The sequence below is a fragment of the Pelodiscus sinensis genome, chromosome 22 (assembly GCF_049634645.1).
Source record: "Pelodiscus sinensis isolate JC-2024 chromosome 22, ASM4963464v1, whole genome shotgun sequence".
NCBI lineage: Eukaryota > Metazoa > Chordata > Testudines > Trionychidae > Pelodiscus > Pelodiscus sinensis.
Window position 1 is genome coordinate 1,040,332 of NC_134732.1, and position 21,464 is coordinate 1,061,795.

General features: G+C 56.4%; 1 protein-coding gene across 5 annotated transcripts in view; it reads right to left on the reverse strand.

Annotated features, from left to right (window-relative positions):
- Positions 1–349: 349 nt before the first annotated feature.
- Positions 350–21,464, reverse strand: part of PNPLA7 (patatin like domain 7, lysophospholipase) — a 120,385-nt gene continuing 99,270 nt past the window's right edge. For 4 of the 5 annotated variants that reach the window (XM_075906005.1, XM_075906007.1, XM_075906006.1 and 1 more), the window contains 8 exons: positions 21,076–21,145; positions 14,299–14,415; positions 13,485–13,633; positions 12,899–13,051; positions 8,858–8,968; positions 6,617–6,701; positions 2,378–2,481; positions 350–1,549 (listed from right to left, as the gene is read on the reverse strand). In XM_075906005.1, the coding sequence (XP_075762120.1) occupies positions 1,469–1,549; positions 2,378–2,481; positions 6,617–6,701; positions 8,858–8,968; positions 12,899–13,051; positions 13,485–13,633; positions 14,299–14,415; positions 21,076–21,145 (870 nt within the window). In that variant the 3' untranslated portion in view covers positions 350–1,468. Of the gene's footprint in view, positions 1,550–2,377; positions 2,482–6,616; positions 6,702–8,857; positions 8,969–12,898; positions 13,052–13,484; positions 13,634–14,298; positions 14,416–16,001; positions 16,139–21,075; positions 21,146–21,464 lie in introns of those variants that run through there. The other variant, XM_075906008.1, reaches the window with a different exon arrangement.

The following is a 21,464-nucleotide window of genomic DNA, read 5'->3' on the forward strand; positions in this document are numbered from 1 at the left end:
GGCTGGCTGCTTGCCTCCCAAAGGGGGAGGTTTCCAAGAGGAGTTCAAGTTCTTCTGGACTTGCTGAGAGTTCTCCGGCCAGAAACAGGTACTAAAGCCAGGGCCCAGTCAGACTAGTAGAGCCACGGGGCTCCCCCTTGCACAAAAGATGAAGGTGGGTGCCTAGCCTTAAAAGGGACCCGCCACCTTGGAGACTGTACAGAGCTCAGTGGCAAACTCGCCCCGTGGATCCAAACCACGGATGCTAAACGTGTCCATGTGTTTGAGCCGTGTGTGGACAAACTACCCCCTGGACTGGATCGGTGCAGTCACCCGCCTCCTCGTCTCTGGGGAACGACAGCAGGACACATTTCTCTGCTGCAGTTTTATTGTAAAATACACGTATGAAAAGGACTCCAGCTGCCGGTGTCGGTGGAGGCGTCTCCACAGGAGCACGTGTCATCTCGGCCAGTTCGGGGGTCAGTGGAAGGGACTTAAGATCTTTGGGGTACTGGTGCACCCCCAAAAATGGTTGGCATTGACAATTCTTCCCCAGGACTGTGACCGAGCAATGCATGCTGGGCAGGGGCCTGCACTGCCCCACGTCAGATGGCTGCAGCCTTGTGGGGCCCCGCAACAGCTGGGCAGTTTTGCCTGGCTGCTGTGCGCCTTTGTGGCATTAACTCGTACGGGCTGCACAGGTCGGTGGCATTTTATCACCCCTCACCCAGCGGTAACTGATCGGTGGCAGACGCCTTTACCCCACGGCAGTTACCCTGCCTGGCAAATAGCAACGAAATGCACCAGCATTTCACGCTCCTGCAGACGGCCTGATTACAGAATGTTTGAGGGAACGAGTAACCTTCACAGTAATTAACTTTTAGCATTTAGATTTCCTGGTAAGTCTTCAAGCAACATCGAGACAGCACTGCTCCCACTCACACAGCTGCAATAAACAGAGTTGATTTAACACCGACTGCTGGGCTCCCGTGACAAATACAAACACCCCTGGACTCGGTGGTGCTCGTGTATTTGCCCCCTCAGCCACCGCAGCACAAAAACTTTCCACCAATATTCACTTCTTGGAGCCTTCTGGGCCAGAACAGCAAACAGCCCGTGGCAACGCAAACCCAAAGCAGCCTCTGACCACACTTTTACCCCCAGGGAACTCCCAGAAGGCCCTGCAAGCCCCAGAGACACCCGTCACTCGCAACCCACAGCGGCACCTGGAAAAAGGAGCAAAGTGCGCTCCAGTTCCCACAGCACGATCTCCGCGGGGCATGGAGACGTGAGCAGCGCCCTAGCACTTCCTGGGCTGCGATAGGACGGGTCTCCTGCCAGGACAGCTGGGTCGCCCTCCATCCCAATCCGAGAGGGACAAGGAACTGCAACATCCCAACCAGGCAACCTCTTAATCCAAAGGGCTGTTGCCAGCAAAGCTACAGTCGTGTGACCACATGAAGGAGAAGTCCAGACGGCTCCTCTGGGCTTAGCTGGGCTCCCCTGTGCTGCTGGCTCGGCTCTCTTGCTTGGGGACGTTGAGGCGTTTTCTTAGCTGTACATCTTCATCCTGAAAGAGGAGCCAACACGCTCGTCAGCAGGAGACCCCGCATCGGAGATGGCTTAGCAGCCTGTTCGCGCCTCTCGCCTTCCTCACCCCCACCGCAGCCTGGCTGATGAAGATTTTAAATACAAGCAGGGGAACAAGTGAGAGGATCTCTGACCAGCCCTCATGCTCTGCTGCCACCCCCCGCAGCAGGGAAGCCGCCTCACCCCCTTCCCACTGTCTTATCTGTGCAGGTTCCCGGATTTCCTCTCGTGCCCCCCCCAAAGGAGCAGGCACGGGAAGGCCAGGAGACTCGCTGGAGTGGAGCCGTGGGAACCCACTGCTGCTGTGCTCCAAGACGGGAGGTCAGAAAAAGCTTCATGGAGAGAGACTTATAATCCAGCTAAGTGCCAGCCTGGGAAGTTGGCCATGTGACATGCTTCCTCCCTGCTGTGTGCATGGGAAGGGACAGAGCCGTGTCCACACCCTGCTCCTGGACGGACCCGTTCAATGACACTGGGACGTTTTAGCCACACCCAAGTTCCTGGCTAGGGTTTGGTTCCGTCCTGCAACCTCCCGAGACTGGAAGGTTTATAGGCGACATGGAAGCAGCTGGCCAGCGACGGAGCAGGCTCGGGCACACTCACTACCCTGCACTGCACTCCAGAGCGTTTGGTCTCCTGCCGGCCCGTCAGCGCCAGCCTGATGTGCTGCTTCCCTCAGCTGGCCCCCCTCACACTCCTGTAGGGCGCGATCCCACCACCCAACTCCAAGGGCTCCACGCCAGCGGAGCTCGTCAGTCTCTAGGCTGGAAAGACGGCACTCAGAGCCAATGTAGAGCACAGGTCTTACGGAGTCAGAATCCTCCTCCAGCTGGCTGCTTAGGAAATTGGCGTAATCCTCCCTCTGGGTGTCTAGGATTTCTTCTTCATACTCAGTCTGATAGTCAGATTCATCTGAAGAGAAGGGAAAAGAGAATCATTAGGCGCTGTTGGCACCAGCAGCACGGAGAGGGCAGGGTGGGAGGGTTACAACGCTCACTACCCGCTTCCTGAGCTACAAAGCACACGGCTGGGTTTGACCAACTCATGGCATCTCAACCAGCCAGTGGCTTTTCCCTGGGGACCACAAATCCAGCTGTCATTTTAGAGGCATCAGCTCTCCAGCCTGCTCACAGCTGCAGTTAAACTGCCTGGCTACGGAGGTGTGAAACCGCTCCCCCCCCCCACCGCAGGACCTTCACTTTCACACCTAACGACACTGTAAAGGGAACACCCTGATCGCGCTGCAGAAATGCTGCAGTCACTAGTAAATACGTGCAAAGATTAACGCCACAAATTCCTGCAAACATGCAGGGAAAGGAACAGTTTGTTTGGCAGAGCTGCGTCAGGCCGGGGACGGAGCCTGGCAGTTATTTATCACGTTCTTTATTCTCCTGTGGGACTCTGGCAGGATCTGGGAAGATCTGCAGGTCAGAGCAAAGCAACGTACACGAACGGGGCCAACCACTTCGGTGCCAGAGGTGCCTCTGCCCTCACCAGCCCTGCAATGCCCCTCGGCGCTCTCTGACAGCGCTGGCAACTGAACATTCAGCCGCTGACCTGCCCAGCCCCACCCCCACAGGAGTTTTGGCTGAGACGGGTTTGGTCAAAGGGGGGATGGTCTCTGACTGAGCCCACGCTGGCATGTTCAGATCCATCTCTGGGACCTGGGTGTTTTATCATTCCATTCTCCCGGCTGCCCCAGCCCACCCTCCTGGTACCACAGTGCGACCCACCACTCTGCCATTTGGGGAGTCCCTCGCGCCAGTCGGAGTAAGACGTTTGCCGCCGTCTGGCGTGACAGCCACTGAGCTGGCTGACAGGCTGCAGATTTATCACCCCCTCCTCTTAACCCTCTTGGACCCGCCACCCAGTCCAGGAACTTGAGCATCCTTCATCTACCAGTTTGTTCCCGCAACCTCCATCTGCACTGCTCAGTCGCCGCCACATCACCTGAAGAGCTCGGGCACGGAGCAGCTCCCAGGATCTTCGATGGTGAAAACTGACACAAAGAAATTGCTGTTCTCCTCTGACCCGCTCGCTCCCTGGCGGCTTTCACGGACAGCCTGGCCTCCCGCATGCTCACAAGCCTGATTTGAGGTCTGCCTTTAGCACGCCGATCTTCCCTTTGGCCTCCTCCTTTCTGCTTGGTATTTCGCCCACCGTAACTCACGTGCCCATTGCTTGGCTTCCTGAGAGCGGGAGCTTCGTTTTCTGGGGATCCGATTAGCTTGGCTAAACTCCTGTTGCTAGATCACTGAACCAGTCGCACCCTGCCTCTGCGCTTTCCTGCTCCCTCTCCTCTCGAGGGTCAGGCTGTGGGATTCTGGGGGGTGCCAAAGCTGTTTCCTCACTTGTGCCTATGGCTCCGTGAGCAGCTACAGCTGGGGAAACTGAGGCCAAACGTGACCAGCAGCACAACAGTCCCCCATAGAAGCCCAGCGCCACCCCCAGGGTCTAAGCACTGGACAGCTCTCCCCCTAGGAACAGGACAGGGTTGCTCAGATGATTTCGTTTTTTCCCCACAAAGCAGCCTCCAGACAAGTCGCAGGAGAGTCCACACAAGAAGGTTACAGACTCATTTGTGCTGCCTGTCGCATCACTCGTCTCAGGCCTTTCAGAAGGATCCAGCAGGAGAACTCCCTGAGCCGGTGTCTCCACACGTCCAGCAGCGCCACGTCCCAGCTCCCCTGTGGCAGCCAGCGGTGCGGCCACATGTGGCTCCTCCCCAGACTGGGGCAGTTCGTCGCCCGCAGGGAGAACCAGCTGGCAAAGCCACGGCACCAGCATCACGCCACACCCCCTCCCTTCACATCCCAACCCGGCGCCCGCTCGCGCTGCCGACTGTCCCAACGCCCTGCTGGGCCGTGGCCCCACCCGCAGAGCCGGCCCGGATCCCAGAGCACGGCAGGCGCGTGGCTCTCAGCTGCCACGTCTCAGCACAGTGCGCGCGCCAGGGACCGGCACCCGCCCAGCTGACCCTGACCACAGGGCCCCTCCCCCACGGAGGGCAGGCCCCGTGTTCCTGGGTTTACAGCCCTGTGAGGTCTGGCTTGCCTGGCTGGCGCGCTGCCCTGAGCCCCCCCCGTCCCCCCGCCCGTGGGGATGGGGGAACACCTGGCATGAAGGCTGCAGCCTCGTACCGAGCACAGTGCAAAGCGAGCCCTGAGCCCGCACGGGACCTTGCTGCTTGCGGTGAGCTCAGCCCAGTACGAGGACGCCCGGCAGGCGGGGGGCCCAGTGAAACGCTCCCAATCCCTGGGCTACATGATCCGTGCCAGACAGCAGATCAGCAGTGCCTGGGCCTCCACTGCTGGCAGGGAGCAAAGATTTAGCACAGGCCGATCCTGCCCAACTGGAAATGCAGACACCTCTGTGGGGGGCACGGCAGCAGTGCAAGGGGGGCCCACGGTACGCCCAGCCCCGGGCCAGGCAGGCAGCGCTGGACCGTACTGAAGGGCCACCCAGCCTCACACGAGGGCGAAGAAGAAGCTCTCTTCCAGTGGGGTACTGAGGAACAATCGTGTACGTAAAACGAATTAGCTGATGACTGAAGTGCTGCTCGGCTGGCTCAGTCAATAGCATCTGCTGCGTTCTGCAGCTGACAGGACAGCCTGTTCCCGGCGTTCTAGTCTCTCACAATGGCTGTAACAAGCTGGCAGAAAAGGGATTGAAAACACGTGGCCATTACTTCTCCCTGAAGAGTTCAGAGGAACGGGTGCAGCTTTTATCAAAGAGAATGGCTCCGATTACAAGGAGCTCTCGAGATGAGCCTGGCGAGGAGACGCTGGAACGGAGCTCACTGGATCTGTAACGCACCACACAGGATCCTAGTCCCAGAGGTTCACAACTTCCTGGTTCACGCTCACTCCAAGCAGCTGGAGATGGCTCTAGACAAGCAGCTTGCACAGCTGTGAGCTCGCTACCGTGCGCTGCACGGATTCGCACAGGTGAGGAGCAGGAACAGAGCCCATCGGGTGAAGTGCTTTACCCGCTCAGAGCACTGGGCTCGGGGCTGTGGACCAGCTTGCGTACACACGGCCCGCCGGGCTGGCCTGATACGGTCAGTCCTGCTGCACTCGGCAGCGGTGCCCCAGAGGGCCAATGGGAAGGTCTGGTCCCTGCCCCAAAGAGCGAGCAATCCGAACGGTACACGGGGCAACACGACAGGAGCGGCAGGGAACGACAAGGCCGACTGTGAGAAGATCACGCGGCTGCTCTCGGAGACCAGGGCCCATCCCGGCAACCCTGCGAGGGGTCTGTCTCTCTCCGATAGCTCCACCGGTGCAGGCGATACCGCGCTCCCTCCGGCGCCGCTCCGCGGGAATCTGCAGGCGGCCGCAGTCTCATACGGCCTGGTACTTTTGAGATATTTACATTACATTTTTTTTTTTAAATAGCCAGATCCTGAGGCTGCCGCACATGCCCAATAATTACATGTCCTACGGGGTTTCAGACTCTCAGTATAAAGATTACGCCCCATTTTAATATATGTGGAGACAGACCATCTCCTAGAGCTGGAAGGGCCCTCAAGAGTCATCCAGTCCAGTCCCCTGCCCTCATGACAGGCCCAAGCACCATCCCTGACAGATTTGCCCCAGCTCCCTAAATGGCCCCTCAAGGATTGAGCTCCCAACCCTGGGTTTAGCAGGCCAGTGCTCAGACCACTGAGCCATCCCCCCCACACTTTTACTGCTTAAATACTGGGGGATCAGTGGTGCAACTTCAGTAATATTAAGCGGCCCTGTGAACAGGTGAATCAGCCCTGCACTGGTACACCAGGGGTTAACCCGTTAGCAGGAGAGGCCACGCCCCTTCCCACTCTGCTGGGCATGCTCGGGTTGGCAGCAGGCTATAAAGCCCGAGAGGCGCTCAGTCTGGGCTGATGGCCAGAGAAGGAGGCAGCCCTGGGGTGACTTGAGAGTATTCTTGGCTGGCTACGGAGGAGAGAGAAGCAGGCGGGTGGCACCATGGACACTGTATTGCAGCAGCAGTCGTCACCCAAAAAGCCTGTCAGCCGTCGCGTGACTGTCCCGAGGAGCCCACTCACCGTCCACCAGAGCTGCCTTTACCGGCTCGATTCTGGACACGATTTCTGCCAAATCAGTGAAGGAGGTGCTAGGGCAGGTGACAATCTGCAATGCAAGCCAAGCACCTGGGTATCAGTCAACTGCAACAACTCGCCGACGTCGGGTTACACGTCACACACAAACTCTGGGTGAGGGTTGCCATGGAAAAGCAGCTCATTCCCATAGTAACAGCTCTCCGTTTTGGGAGAGGTGGGCTCGGGTTGCAGGAACCCTTTCCCCACAGGCTGGGACCCGAGGGGTTCAACGGGGAGCGCCCCCGAAGGCCACTGAGCACCGGCCATTACTCCCAGAATAAAGTGGGACAGAGCCAGAGACGGGGAGAGCCCCAAGCGCAGTTCGAATCTGGCCGCTCCTCTGGCCCATGGAAGGGCTGCTGTGGCCATGTCCCTTCACCCTCCGCTCCCAGCACACCAGGAGAGCAGCCCCAGGAGACGCACTGGCCCCTCTGCCTCACCACTGCCTGCTCATTGGGGGCTCCCCAGGGAAGACCATGAGAGCACGTCAGCAAAGAGCTGGCAAACCCTTATCGACAGCCGGAACTGCAGGACCTGGTGTGCAACACACCGGCACCGGCAGTGCAAGCCCAGGCAAGGATTTTACTGGTTCAACTTCACAATCTTCCAAGGGACAAGGAGCTCCCTTCCGGGGCTGGGAAAGGGACAGGCAAGGCGGAATGGTCCCTTAGAACAGGGGCGCCCAGCCTAGGGCCTGCAGGCTGCCCATGGCCCACAGAGCGGGCCCTAACGCCCACCGCTGGCATCAGCGTGACACGCTAGTGGCCCCGTCATTAGCATTCTGCCGTCCCGTTTCTGTCATTTTCGTTCATACGGGCTGGTCGACAGACAATGCCCTTCATAGAAACAGCCTTACTCTCCAGCAGGATTTGCCCCTGCACCCCCCAATAAAAGTCAAACTACAGCTATGCCCAACGTCCCTGCCGTGAGGCCCCCCCCACCGCTGGTCCATGGGGGTTTAACTGCATGTTGGGGGGCCCCCCAAGAAAAGTGCTGAGACCCCCCCCAGCTTGGCACCCAGGGATTCCCTTCCCCAAGGAGCCACCCAAAGCCTGTCTCTGGCTCTACGTGGAAATCTCAACATAGTTCCAGCTTCTCAGCCACACTGAGCACCCTTTGGCATGTCAGGGCGGCCCGGTTCTCAGCCGCAGCATTGGCTACTATGCCAGTGAGCACACACGGGGGCTTTAAACCTGCCCCGCCCTGCCACGGTGACAACGCCGCAGCCCTTCAGTGTCTTCGACGGCTTTTCTGAAACAGGCCGCGCAGGCGCTTTGGCAGTGGAGCGAACACACAGTGGGCTCAGCTAGGCCACAGGGGACACTCGAAGGAGCATTTAAATAGCTTCTTCCAATTGCACTTTCCAAAGTGAAAGTAGTTTAGACACGGTTTTTTGGAGAACCCCCCTTTGTCGAAAAGCCGCTCTTCCTCAAAAAATGAGGTTTACGCGGCTTTTTGACAAAGGGGGGGAGGGTTCTGATGAAAAAGCTGCATCTAAAATACTTTCACTTTCGAAAGTGTGATCAGAAGAAGATATGCAAATTCCCACAGAATTTGCATATCCTCTTTCCCCTGTTCGGCATGGTCTAGATGAGCCCAGTAAGGGCACGATGCAGCGTCTCGGACAGCGGCTGAAAGCTCCGTTCGTGACAGCGAGCCGTGGGTCTGATGGACTGCGAGGTTGTAACACGGCAGCAGCGCCTGCTCACAGAAGTCACCGGCCTAGCAAACCATCGGCAGTGGGCAGGAGGCATGGCAGGGTACTGAGGCTTGTGTGAACATGATACAAACTCGGGATGCGAAAAATCTGAGACTAACGAAATGTACCGCATCTCAGAGGGACAGCCGTGTGAGTCTAACTTTAAAAACAAGTGGTCCCATGGCACCTTAAAGACCAACCAAAAATCTACAGAATCCTGATCTTTCGTGGGCAAAACCCACCTCACTCCTCTCTGGTTCATCTGAGGAAGTGGGTTTTGCCCACGAAAGCTCAGGATTCTACAGATTTTGGTTAGTCTCTTAATTTCCTGCCGTGCACTTTTAAGGAACATGCCTGTGTTCTCCGGAGGGGTCCATGACAGAGCGCCTTTGATAGCCTTGCAATACGTTTTACAGCCACACCCGAGTCAGCTGTGCACAGGCTGCTGGGTGACAGCATGGAATGAGAGGAGAACTTTGAACACTTACACCGGAGGTTTTGGATTTGCAGACCTCCTGCCTGTCTTTTAACATCTTGTCAAGGATGCTGCTCCTGCTCCAGACGTTAAATACCGTCTTCCCATGCTGGTACCCCACTTCCTGGAAAGAAAGAGACAATCAGAAATAATAAAACCGCATCAATGGCGGGCAAACCCCGTGCGCCGTGAATGCTGAGCACAGCGTTGGGATTTCGAATGCGGCATCTCGGCTCTTAGCCCCTCCAAACATCCAGCCTACGAACTGGGGAGCCAATAAGTGAAGCAAGGTGCCAGTTCTCATCAGGAAGTTCCCGTGACCTTTGGCCCCAATGTATGTCAGGGAACACACCATCCTGCACACAGCCGTGCTCAGCAGGAGACGCCAACGAAACAGGAACTAGGGTTTATTTTATCCCACAGCCCCTTATGGGAAAGGGGACCGCAAAGCTCATGAGCATGGGCCACGACCGACCTGTGCTCCTGGATACACGCGAGCCGCCCGCGAGGCACATTCCAGGTTCGGTTAGAGGGGAGACGAGCAGCCTCCCTACTGCTCAAGTGCCTGCGGGCAGGGGCTTCTACCACACCTGCCCCATTGTCCGGCCCTTTGGAACTCCAGCTTGCACTGGGAATGACAGCGTGGCGCCCCACTGGCAGCATGGAATAGCGCCAGTCTTTGGGAGGAACTGAATTCTCGTGCTCAGAGCAGTGGCTGTGGTCGCTGACTGGCAGAGGAGGGGTCAGGATGAGTTCAACGCTCCACAGGCTACGCCTGCCCTGCGGCGCTATGTCGGGGTAACAGAGGCACCCCGCTTCTTCACAGCGCACCCGCTATTTCGAATAACGGGCTCGCTCCTCCGACACCCTGTAACCCTCACTCCACCAGCAGCAGGGGCATTGCGGAAGGGCGATTTATTTCCAAGCGCTGTGTAGACAGTGCCACATCTCCAAACAGCATCGAGAGGAGATGTCACTCACACTGCGCATCTTATCTCGCCCTGCGGTGCAGCGTAGACGCACCCATAGCGACCACAGCCTGTCCCAAGCGCTTCCTGGCTCTGTAGCTCATGCGCCGGATCTCGTCTCTGAAACGGGAGGGACGCTCCAGGAGACCAGTGGGTCTTGGTCTAGGAGCAGGACACATCCTGAGAGGGCTGAAAGCCTATTTCGAGGGGCTGTCCTGGGAAGTGAATGGAACCTGAGATCACAGACCAGAGGGAGAATTCTGTTCAGTCTCCAGACCATTCTGGCAATGGCTTTGTAGAGTCCAAGGCCAGGAAGTGCTGCTGTGATCATTTGGTCTGATGCTGGTAGAGACCTGCTCTGTGATTACTCCTAGAGCAAACAGTTTAGAAAATGGTCAGTCCTGGAGAATCCATCATGGCTCTTGACAAACCATCCCAGTGACTGACGACCCTTCTTGTAAAAACGTACAGAGGAGTCTCTGAACTTGTGTGGCTCCACCGGCCAGCCACTGGACCACGTTGGGCCTTTCTCTGCCAAGCTGAAGTGCCCAATACCAAAGTTTTGTTCCCCAAATAGGTAGATTGCAATCAAGCCCCCCCATTAACCCTCTTTTTGGACATCCAGCTAACTGGACTGAAGGATGGCTGAAGGATTAGACTCGTGGCTCCTCTCTGAACCCGCGCACTGTGGACACTACAGCTGGTCACAGTCACATTAGTGCAACATCGGGAGAGAGAAAGTCTCTCTGCTCCTGCTCCAGACGGCCCCGTGTACACCCCACACGCCAAGCTTGTGTTCAGCTGATTAGCCACCATGACCCCAGCTCATGTTCAGAGCCGCTGCTTCCCTAGCCTACAATGCAGCATGGCCACATCTGGGTGTGCGTAGACTGGCCCCCCAAACCTGGAGTGGAGGGTTCCTGGCGTACGGCTACTGGCCTATGTGCACGTGCTGCTGCGGAGGTGGGTCTGGAGGGGAATCACCAGGGATCTACATGCTCCGTGACTGCTACATTCCATGGGATTGCCTAGAAGAGGGCTAGATACAATGGCCCACGCATGCCCACTCCAGTCACCAGGGCTCAGAGACCCTACAACAGGTGGAGCATGCGGGAATGCGGCTAGCAGGCCAGTGGGGGAGGTGAGAACACGCTTCTCCAGCAGATCTGTGAAAGCGGGATGGCAGCTCTCATGGTGAGGAATGTACCAGCTGAACCTCTGCAGACCGGCACCCGGGGGCCTGCCCGTGCCAAACTTGGGAATTTGCCAGACCATGGGAGGACGACATTGCAGGAAGAAGGGCTCTTTGTATTTTTATTTTGCCAAGGCGAGTAAGAACATAAGAACGGCCGTACTGGGTCAGACCACAGGTCCATCTAGCTCAGTATCCTGTCTGCCGACAGTGGCCAGTGCCAGCTGCCCCAGAGAGGGTGGACCGAAGACAATGATCAAGCGATTTGTCTCCTGCCATCCCTCTCCAGCCTCTGACAAACAGAGGCCAAGGACACCATTTTGTCCCCTGGCTAATAGCCTTTTATGGACCTAACCTCCATGAAATTATCTAGCTTCTCTTTAAACTCTGTTATAGTCCTAGCCTTCACAGCCTCCTCTGGCAAGGAGTTCCACAGGTTGACTACACGCTGTGTGAAGAACTTTCTTTTATTAGTTTTAAACCTGCTCCCCATTAATTTCATTTGGTGTCCTCTAGTTCTTCTATTTAGGGAACTAATAAATAACTTTTCTTTATCGGCCCTCTCCACACCACTCATGATTTTATAGACCTCTATCATATCAAGTTCTGAGTAGACGGAACAATATGCCCAAGTGCTGCCTGCCTGTACTGATGCCCCTGTTATAGGCTACGTCTGGCCAAGGCTGGTCAGCTCTGTTAGGCTGTCACACTGCTCTACTGTATTGGCACACGGAAACGAGTAGATAAAGCACAAGAACCCTGCTGACGCTCAGCAGCATCACCCACCCTGCCACTGCCCGCGGGGCTGAGAGAGGGCGCTGAGGGCTACGCTAGAGCCCAGAGCCAGGGCTGGGGGCTGTAACAAACGGCATGGGACTGGGGGAGACGTGGCCACACCCATGGTAGGCGGCTCTCCAGCAACTTAACATCATGCCGGGCCACGGATGTTGCCGGACTGGACGGTTCAACCTGTAGCTTTAAATTGCTCACTTGGCCCTGAATGGTTCTTCCCCAAAGAACGAGGGCTCGAGGGATCAACGCGAGTGCCAGGCACTGAGCACGGGTAGGAAGCAGGATGCTGCTGATGCTCAGGCCCAGGCTCCCGCCCTTCACAACCTGATGGACTGCAGGGCCGAACACGCACATGAGCAAACACGTGGAGAATGGAGCAAAACGCGACAACAGGGCAGCTCCTCTACAGGGACCTGAGCTACTAAACACCAGGCCCCCGGGAAGGACAGAAGCCTTTACCCCGCACAAAGAGCCAAAGTATCAGCTGCACATCTGGTGTCAATAATTCGCATGCTGGGTTAGGATCCCCATGAATAGGCAGAACTACCCCCCCAAGACTTGTGAACCTGACCCCTTCCCTTCATCAATCACGTCCTTCCACTGACATTGGGTTTGTTCTTCTGCCGCTATATCAGGCGCAAAGGAAGTGCAGATGGCCCACAATATTAATAGAAGTGTTGGAATGTGAACTGTGCCCCAGACAGTCCCCCCTCCAGCTTGCTGTGCCTGAGCAGCTCCTGCAAACCCTCGGACCTTGTGCGCAGTTCTCACCCAGTCGGGGAGACGACACGATGCCAGGCTGCTTCCCTGCCCCTTGTACTGAACAGAGCAGCTCAGCTTTCAACCGAGGAAGCTGCAACCGCCTCCGGGGCATTCCACAATCAACGGAAAAGATTCTGTTCGGGTTCCTACCCAGAGCCCCCCCGCCTGGCATAATCAGCAGGACAGCTCAGCTCCAAGGCTACAGAGAGCTAAGCAGTAAGAAATCTGAGACGTGAGGCCAGGCTCCTCAGGAGAGCGCCTTGGAGCAGCCGGCTTGTGTTGCGGCGGGGTCCCGGGGCAATCGGCACGTCGGGGCCCCAGACCCACAAGGTTCACTTACGCAGATTTCATCAAACTTCCCGAAGTCCAGAGTGCGATAGCGGTCGATGGGCGGCCGGATGTACTCGCAGTAGTCACTGTTCTTCACCATCTCCAGCTGCCGGACACAGCACACGTAGGCAAGCCGGGTCTGGATCTCTGCCATGTTCAGCACCTGCCAAGCAGCCCAGAGCCCGTCAGAAGCACTGCAGGCTTTGGCCTGCCAACGGCTGAGACCGGCTCCGTGGAGCAAAGGCGACGCTGCTGCTGCTCCAGCAGATCCTGGTGTCGAATTCCAGGACCTGCTGGCACCCAGAGGGGATCAACTTGGGACAGGGAGGAGGAGCATGGAGCCAGCTGGGTGGTCTAGGGGCAGACGCTGATGCAGGGGAGAGCGGGGCGAGCGCCACACTTAGCGCCCCCCAGACTCCGACAACTGAATTCTCTCGACAGCGTTTTCTTCATGCTGGGACCCTGCCCAACCTGCCCACTCCCCAACGTCGCCTGGCGCCGCACAACACAGGTGACAGAGCAACTGATTCCCGGCTGGTTTCTCAGACCACCACGGGGCCGCTCCCGTCTGCTTCTGCCACACACACGCACGGTACCTTCACTCTCTCAGCGAGGGGGTTCCACCTCTTCCACAGCAGCCACCAGCCGGACAGCGCGTCGCCGTAGTTGGTCAGATCCGTCTCATCCCGGCTGCCCACATCAATCGCAATCACCACTTTGGCGCCCATGGACCGTGCAACATCCGCTGTTGGGAGCAAAGCCACAGCCTCGTTACCCAGCACCCTCTTCTGCAGCCTGGAGCTGGCCAGCAGGCACAGGGACACTGATTCCCAAGGACACACTCCACAAGCACAGAACAGGACAGGACTCAGCCTCCAGCCGACATCCAGAAACGCTTTGCCAGGAGACGGACGTCCCCAGCACCAACACTGTCTCCTCACTATGATCTCGATCCTCGCCAGCCTAATCAGTTATGACACTAAGGCACTTTGGCCCTTTAGACCCTCTGAGCAGTGACCATTTCACATTCAGAATCGGGTCGTATTCACACTGTTCTTTCAGCGGACTCAAGGAGGAGGACAGACCATTTGTTATAGTTTTGTTCCTTGGCTCCTCTTGTTAAAACACACACGAACGTAGGTTCCAATAAATAGCCTGACATGGCTTTGGAAGGTGAGTGTTTCAGCAAAAGCAAGGAGCCCTGTGGCACAGAGAGACTAACACATTCACTCGGGCAGAAGCTCGTATGACTCAGCAGAGGCCCCATGCCCAGAGGCCAATGCTGCCCTTCTGGCCTCCATGAGACCAGAACGGCGTGGTTCGGGAAGGCAACCACACCGACATGAGGCTGTGCCAATGGAGTTTTACAAGCTGTCTCGGTGAACTGCAAGCAGCTGTCTACACACATACCTGGAAGGTTGTTGATATAGCCTCCGTCCATCAGGAGATGCCCATCCTTTGGGTCACAGAGAGGGGGCATGTACCCAGACAGAGACATGCTGGAACGGACATACCTCCAAAGGGAACCTGCAGCAAGGAGAGGGAAGACATCTGCACTAGCCCGGCTGGGAGGAATGGGCGGAGGCAGCTTTCGCCATCATTGCACGCCACTGTGTGACAGTCTCCCGAGCTGGGATGTTATTAACACCCCCAAACAGAACGCAGGCGAGGAAAATCCCCCGTCCACAGCTCAGCAAAGCGCTCAAGGGGATGCTTATCTTTAAGCGCTTTGCTGCATCACAACCTCCCTAGCAAGAACAAGGCTCCTTCTGTGACCATGTGACGGGGATGAAGAACTAGCCTCAGCTGAAGGACATTAGTGCCCAGGAAATGCCTCCGTCAGTAGGCGCTGAACACATGGGCACAGGTCTGACCCCCCCCCCCTCCAAGTTTTAGCAGTGCTGAGACGTAACAGAACACCAGGTACCTCACTGGAAAGACAAGAGACCCCCCCCCCACCCTTGTTGCTAAAGTTGCAAGACACTCCTCCCACTCTCCCCGTCCAGGCCATCTGGGAGCCTCTGCAGGGAGCCGCTGGCAGGACGCAGACCTGGCCTCTGAAAATACAGCACCGTTGAGACTAGCGCCATCAGCGGGAGGCGTGACGCTGGCACCACCCATCTCTGAGCATGGTCCGAAATGCTCCATGTAACCAGGCGCTGGACTCCGGAAGCCCATCTCCGGCCCAGTCCTGGGTATGACAGATCATGCAGCTGCCTCTTTCATTGCAGTTCTGCACAGAGATCATCAGAGATTGGCCAAGACCAGCAGCTCCTCAAACTTGGATAAAAGGACACCCAGAGACCAACAGCTCTTGGGGCGAGACCTCCCAGCGGGATGAACAAAGCCCCAAACGAGGCCGTTCCGTTTTCCAACAGCACGAGACCTGTTAGAGCCGCCTGCGAGGCTGCCACCAGAAATACACAAGGGCAGACCTCGACAGGAGGCGACAAGTGCTTTACGTTGTCACGGAAAGGTGGCACTTGGGAAGCCGCTATGGGGTTGGAGAGGGAAGCAAAACAACCACGTTAATTTATTCATCAGCTGATTGAACCGATTGATTTGTGAATACAAGAGACCTTTCCCCGCCATTTAAAAAAATATGCAGCAGATGAGAACACAAAGAGACCCAAATCAATTTCTCTGCTCCCATTGGTCAGTTTCTTGCCAATTGGAGCTGAGCGATTTTGCTGGGGGTGGGAGCAACATGGGAAACCCACCCTCCCCGCAATGCAGAGCCACATGGAACAGCCTCTGGGGCTGCTGGCCAGGAGCTGTACCTTAGGTAAGCACCTCCCCCCCAAAACTCCCTCCCCGACCCTGCACCTCCCCACTCCTCCCCCAAGCCAGAATCCTCGCCTGCCCCAGCTCACAGCCCCTTCCTTCACCCAAACTCCTTCTCAGACCCACACCGTCTCCTGCACCCCAGGCCCCCTTCTGCACCCACCCATCCCAGACCCCGCTCTCCTCCTAGAGGACAGCGTGGCCCTCGACCACGTACCAAAATCTTGGAGGCCTCCCAATAAGACTCCTGCCCACCTCTGCCTAGGCATCCTCCACGGCTGTTCCCACAGTTCCCCGTACCGTGGCTTCTAGCCCTTCTAGCGCCTCACTTGCAACTTGTTCTCTGCCAGTCCATGCACCCCTGCTTGGCGTTTGATCCTTCCTTTCCCGCGCAGCCTCCTGCAGGTCCTGAAGAGCGCACTCCAGCTCTGCCAAACGGCCGTGCACTCAGCATGCTGCTAGCTGGCTGGAGGAACACACCAGAGTCCTAGTTCACCAGGGATCATTATTCCAGCTGGAGTGCCACAAACAGCCCGTCAGTTAGACCCTTTGGAAGAGGCTGGTGGAGACGGACCCTCGCCAGAGCGGCAAGCAGGGCAGGATGTGCCTCTAGCACCCGAAGCAGCTGCACTGCAAGGCCAAGGACGCAAAGGGCAGCTTTGGTTGGCAATGCACCCCAAAGGCTCCTGCTATGAGGAGCTAGGCTGTCTGCTTGCCCCCGAGCACAGAGCCCACAGTCTGCCAGGGGCAATCTGACATCTCCCAGCCGGAATGCAGAGCAGGGAGAAGCAAACGTGAACTAACAAGCAGCAAGTCTCTCAAGCCCTGCGAAATGATCCAACGAGCGACAGGCCCCAGACAACCGCCCGGCTCGCCCGCCCCTAAGACCGGCTCTGTCGGCGGCCCCAGACAACCGCCCGGCTCGCCCGCCCCTAAGACCGGCTCTGTCGGCGGCCCCAGACAACCGCCCGGCTCGCCCGCCCCTAAGACCGGCTCTGTCGGCGGCCCCAGACAACCGCCCGGCTCGCCCGCCCCTAAGACCGGCTCTGTCGGCGGCCCCAGACAACCGCCCGGCTCGCCCGCCCCTAAGACCGGCTCTGTCGGCGGCCCCAGACAACCGCCCGGCTCGCCCGCCCCTAAGACCGGCTCTGTCGGCGGCCCCAGACAACCGCCCGGCTCGCCCGCCCCTAAGACCGGCTCTGTCGGCGGCCCCAGACAACCGCCCGGCTCGCCCGCCCCTAAGACCGGCTCTGTCGGCGGCCCCAGACAACCGCCCGGCTCGCCCGCCCCTAAGACCGGCTCTGTCGGCGGCCCCAGACAACCGCCTGGCTCGCCCGCCCCTAAGACCGGCTCTGTCGGCAGCCCCAGACAACCGCCCGGCTCGCCCGCCCCTAAGACCGGCTCTGTCGGCGGCCCCAAACAACCGCCTGGCTCGCCCGCCCCTAAGACCGGCTCTGTCGGCGGCCCCAGACAACCGCCCGGCTCGCCCGCCCCTAAGACCGGCTCTGTCGGCGGCCCCAGACAACCGCCCGGCTCGCCCGCCCCTAAGACCGGCTCTGTCGGCGGCCCCAAACAACCGCCAGGCTCGCCCGCCCCTAAGACCAGCTCGGGTAACAGGTGCTGGCTGGAGTTTCCCCTCAATCTCACTCAGCTAAGCCCCATGTGCAACAAAGGACACATTTAATTCTTCCCAGCATGTCTGGGGGCTGCCTGAAGCAGGGGCAATCAAAGCTTTCCAGAGCGACGGCACTGCAGGCTGGCAGGGATGCACAACATAAAGCAAAGGGACTCGCCCCTTCTACCCAGGACCAAACAACGCTCTCGGGCGCTTCACCTCAGGGGAACCAAGCCTCCCAGCCAGGACTCTCATGGACAAGACTGTCCCTCGGAGGGGCGTGATGGACATGAGCACGGGGGTCATGGTTTTTTATGCCTCTGCGTGTCCCAGTTTCCCTGGGGCTTTGCAGTGCCATGCACTGAGGGTACAGGGCTCGGCTGATTGACCCCACAGCAGCCTGCTAGGAGACCAGAATCATTAACAAAGTCTGCACATACAACCAGAGGGTCTAGAGGAGAGAATGGAAATCCCACGGCTGGGCCAGTCATGTCAAGCAAGATAGGAGGGAGGAAGGAGACTCCCCTCCCTCTCTGCAGAGCAGCAGAGCAAAGGCCCATGCTGGGGAACGGTTCTGGAGTGGAGATAAGCAGGGGACTCGTTTTCTGTGATCAAAAAAATCTCCCAACACAAAAATAATCTGTTTTGTTTTTCCACGATTAAAATGAAACACTGAACTTCGGTTTCGTCAGCCAGACTATACAGGGGTTTCTGCTGAACATACTGGTTCATTGATATTTCGGATGTTTAAGCAGAGACTACCAGGGCCTTCAATCATTATAAAAAAATAAAACTAATAGAATTGCAATTTGCATTTCTTACCTCTACCAGATACTCTATAGCTGCAGTCTGTATTTTCTGAAAATTGGTTGTAAGCCCAAACTATGAAGCACACATTGCTTTGATGTTAATGTCACTCATGGTCTGAGTTAGTGCAGGAGGCTGAAGTGCAACCTTTGCACGCTGGAGGCAGTTTATTGGCGTACGTTTGGCTATGTGAATTTAAAGCACATTCAAAAATCAACCACAAGATGGGGAGCACACGGAACCAGCCACGCTGGTACTTTCCGTCAAATGCAGTCAATGGGTAACGGCTGGTTTTTTATTTTTCACAAAATGCAAAAACCGAAGATTCTCTGTAAAAATGCAAAGTCTACATTTTTCCATGGCACCCGGATTTCTAGGCTCTCTGGTGACAGGAGCACAACAATACCAACTGGTTACAAATTACAGGCCCCATCACAGCATTGCATCCGGCCATCCCCACCTCCTCCTTTCTAAGGATGTGGGAAAACAGGACATTCCTGACTTCCAGTTCCTGCCTGCACCGAGGCAGTGATGCTGGGTCTACTTTCTGGTTGCCTGTAGCTGGCCTGCAAACCAGTAGTGTCCGAAAGACCACGCCAAGTGAAAACACTCCCCTTCGTCCTCAGCGAGGCTGTGCAGAGTGCAGCAGGCCACAAGAGAACAGAAGGGTGTGGGTCTGTAACAGGGTTTCTTCGGTCTATAAAAGTCCATGCTGGTAGGACATTTGCTCTTCACTTTTGGTTGGAGGTTTACTTGGGATCCCTAGATGGGAAAAAACTTGGCTTTTGGGATCTCATCCATAAAATACTGAAGGCTGAATAATGCTTAAGATGGATGTGTTTGGGGTCGGGGACCCTATTTTCTGATGCACGCACTACATTCCAGAGACTACATCAAGCAGTTCTTACGATTCCCTCCATAACTGAATATTCTCGGATTATTTTAAAACTTATCCCTGTACAAAGGAATCTGTGTTCTCAAATGCCCTGCAGGATGTAGCTGAATTAACAAACCAGACACACTGGTGGGGAAGAAGGAAACCAGAAAGATGTGCCAGCAGGAGCCATCACTAACAAGTGGCTGCCTATTGATTTTACAATGTGTCTTCATAACTGGTATTTCAGAAATAGGCTGCTCTACAGTACTAAGGCCTCTCTCTAAACCACTCGACCTAGATAAAGCCGCTGGTGCTGAACAAAATTGGACCATAAGATCAATTTCCATTAACGTCAAGTGGTAACACATTACATCTCAATGAACAGGAATGAATTCCTCAGACTGCTGGCACTAGAAGAGGCGAGGCGAGGCGAGGCAGCGTTGGATGAGCGCACTGAACGGAAAGCTCCCGTTACCCCTTAGCATTTCGGAGGAAGGCCTGGGATCACAGGGGGAGGTTTTGCTGAGAGAAAACACCAAGTGATCAAAGCCACATGGTGCAAATCTGGTCACCATTTCCATGACTGTTCTAGAGCACGAGCTGTGTGTTGGGACTGGTGGCTACATCCTCATCTGCTGTCTGGGAGCACTCCAGCTTGGCACAGCTGGGTTGGTCACTTCTCTGCTAAGAGGCAAGTTCTCCAACAGCCTAGTTCAAACGGAGCTGGGAAAACTCAGCCACGTTTTGAGAAAACCCCACAGATACTCGGGAGTCACAGAGGTGACATTAATCTTACCACGTAGTTTAGAAACGTGCGTCTGTCTGCCTGTCCATCCGAGAGTCGGTTTGTTCAAGAACTACTTCTAAATGGCAAGAGCTAGGACCACCCAATTTGGTCGGCAGCTTCCTCTTATGGGGGTTTGGTTGTGCCAGGACACCAGGCTATGTCTGCAATGGGATCACGTCTCATCAAATGGAAAGGGAGGGGTCTGGCAGGACCCCAGGGGGCAGCAAGGGATGAGAGAGGGGGACCAGGACAGCTAGAACCCCATTGGGCCAGGGCTAGAGAAAGGGTGATTGCCTATCTCCTGGAACTGGAAGCGACCTTGAAAGGTCATTGAGTCCAGTCCCCTGCCTTCCAGCAGGACCAAGTAACATACCCGATGAATTTTTGCCCCAAATCCCTAAATGGCCTCCGTAAGGATTGAACTCACGACCCTGGGTTTAGCAGGCCAATGCTCAAACCACTGAGCTACCCCTACCATGTATTTGGGTTACCTACCATGTATTTCAGAGAGTTCGTGTGGCTGTGTGTGTGTGTATCCGTCTGTCCCCCAGCCAGGGGACATGCATCCCGCCCCTAGCTGTGCCCACTGCAGCGGCCATGGAGAGGCGCTCGGCACCTGGCTCCAAGCTGCTGCCGAGACAAGGCTGGGGCAGTCCTCTCTCCCCAGGGCAGCCTGCAGACTGACCCCGCCGTCCCAGCCTCAGCCAGAACAATGATTTAAATGAAGAGAAACCAAACTCAGCTGAGCAAAGGAGCTGGTCAATCCAGGATTACACAAGCAAAAGTAGTCAACCCCCCACCGGGCCTGGCTTTTCATTCACACCGAGAGCTTGTCCGCTGCTCTGGGAACGTCACACTTAAAGATCCCTACACAGGGCCAGAGCAACAAACTGTAAAGAAGCATGTGACCCCGTGATGTCAGCAGCATGGGTTACAGAGAGGCTTTTAATGCCAGGGCATACACGGTCATCTCCCTGGGGAGAGCAGCTAGATTCAGGGGCGTTAATTAAATGTGATTTTTACAATTAGTTTGGATTCCCGGGGGCGTTCCTGTACCCCATGAATGATTTTGTGAACACATATGAACTGTGGCATCCATGAACTAATTTACGCTCCCTGAAGTACATCATCACACCCACTGCAGCTCCTCCAAGCACGATGGCTTCTTGAGATCTGTGTGCAGCTGTGGAACCTGGTGGTCAGCAGGTAGCATGGAGAAGGAGGAAGGAAGGAAAGAAACTACCCAGCAAGGCTGCACTCAAACATCAGCGCAAGCTCCGAGACAGCACTCCTGGAGAAGACTCTCGACACACTTACCATCTGTGTGGACCCGCATAGCTGAGGCAGTGATGTCAGTTGTGATAGTGAAGTAAGGAATCCACAGATCCTGCAATACAAGAAGTGTCAGTTTTACCATCAGCAGTTCCCCTGGACACCGCGACAAGCGATTCAAACAGTGACATGAAAGCAGCACACACTCACCTGGCACGCGAGTACCTGACTGCACGCAGGGACGAAATGCCAGCCCTGTGGGGGGGGAGGGGGCTGAAAATCTGACTAAAGCAAACCCTGTGTATAGCCAGCGGGATGGAAAGCCATGTTCCCTTTTCCCAACACTACCGAAATCCTATCGCCAGGAAAAGCAGCTCACAAGAAGGTGTCAGTCTCAGCAGACAGCACAGTGCTGCAGATCAGTAACGCAGGCT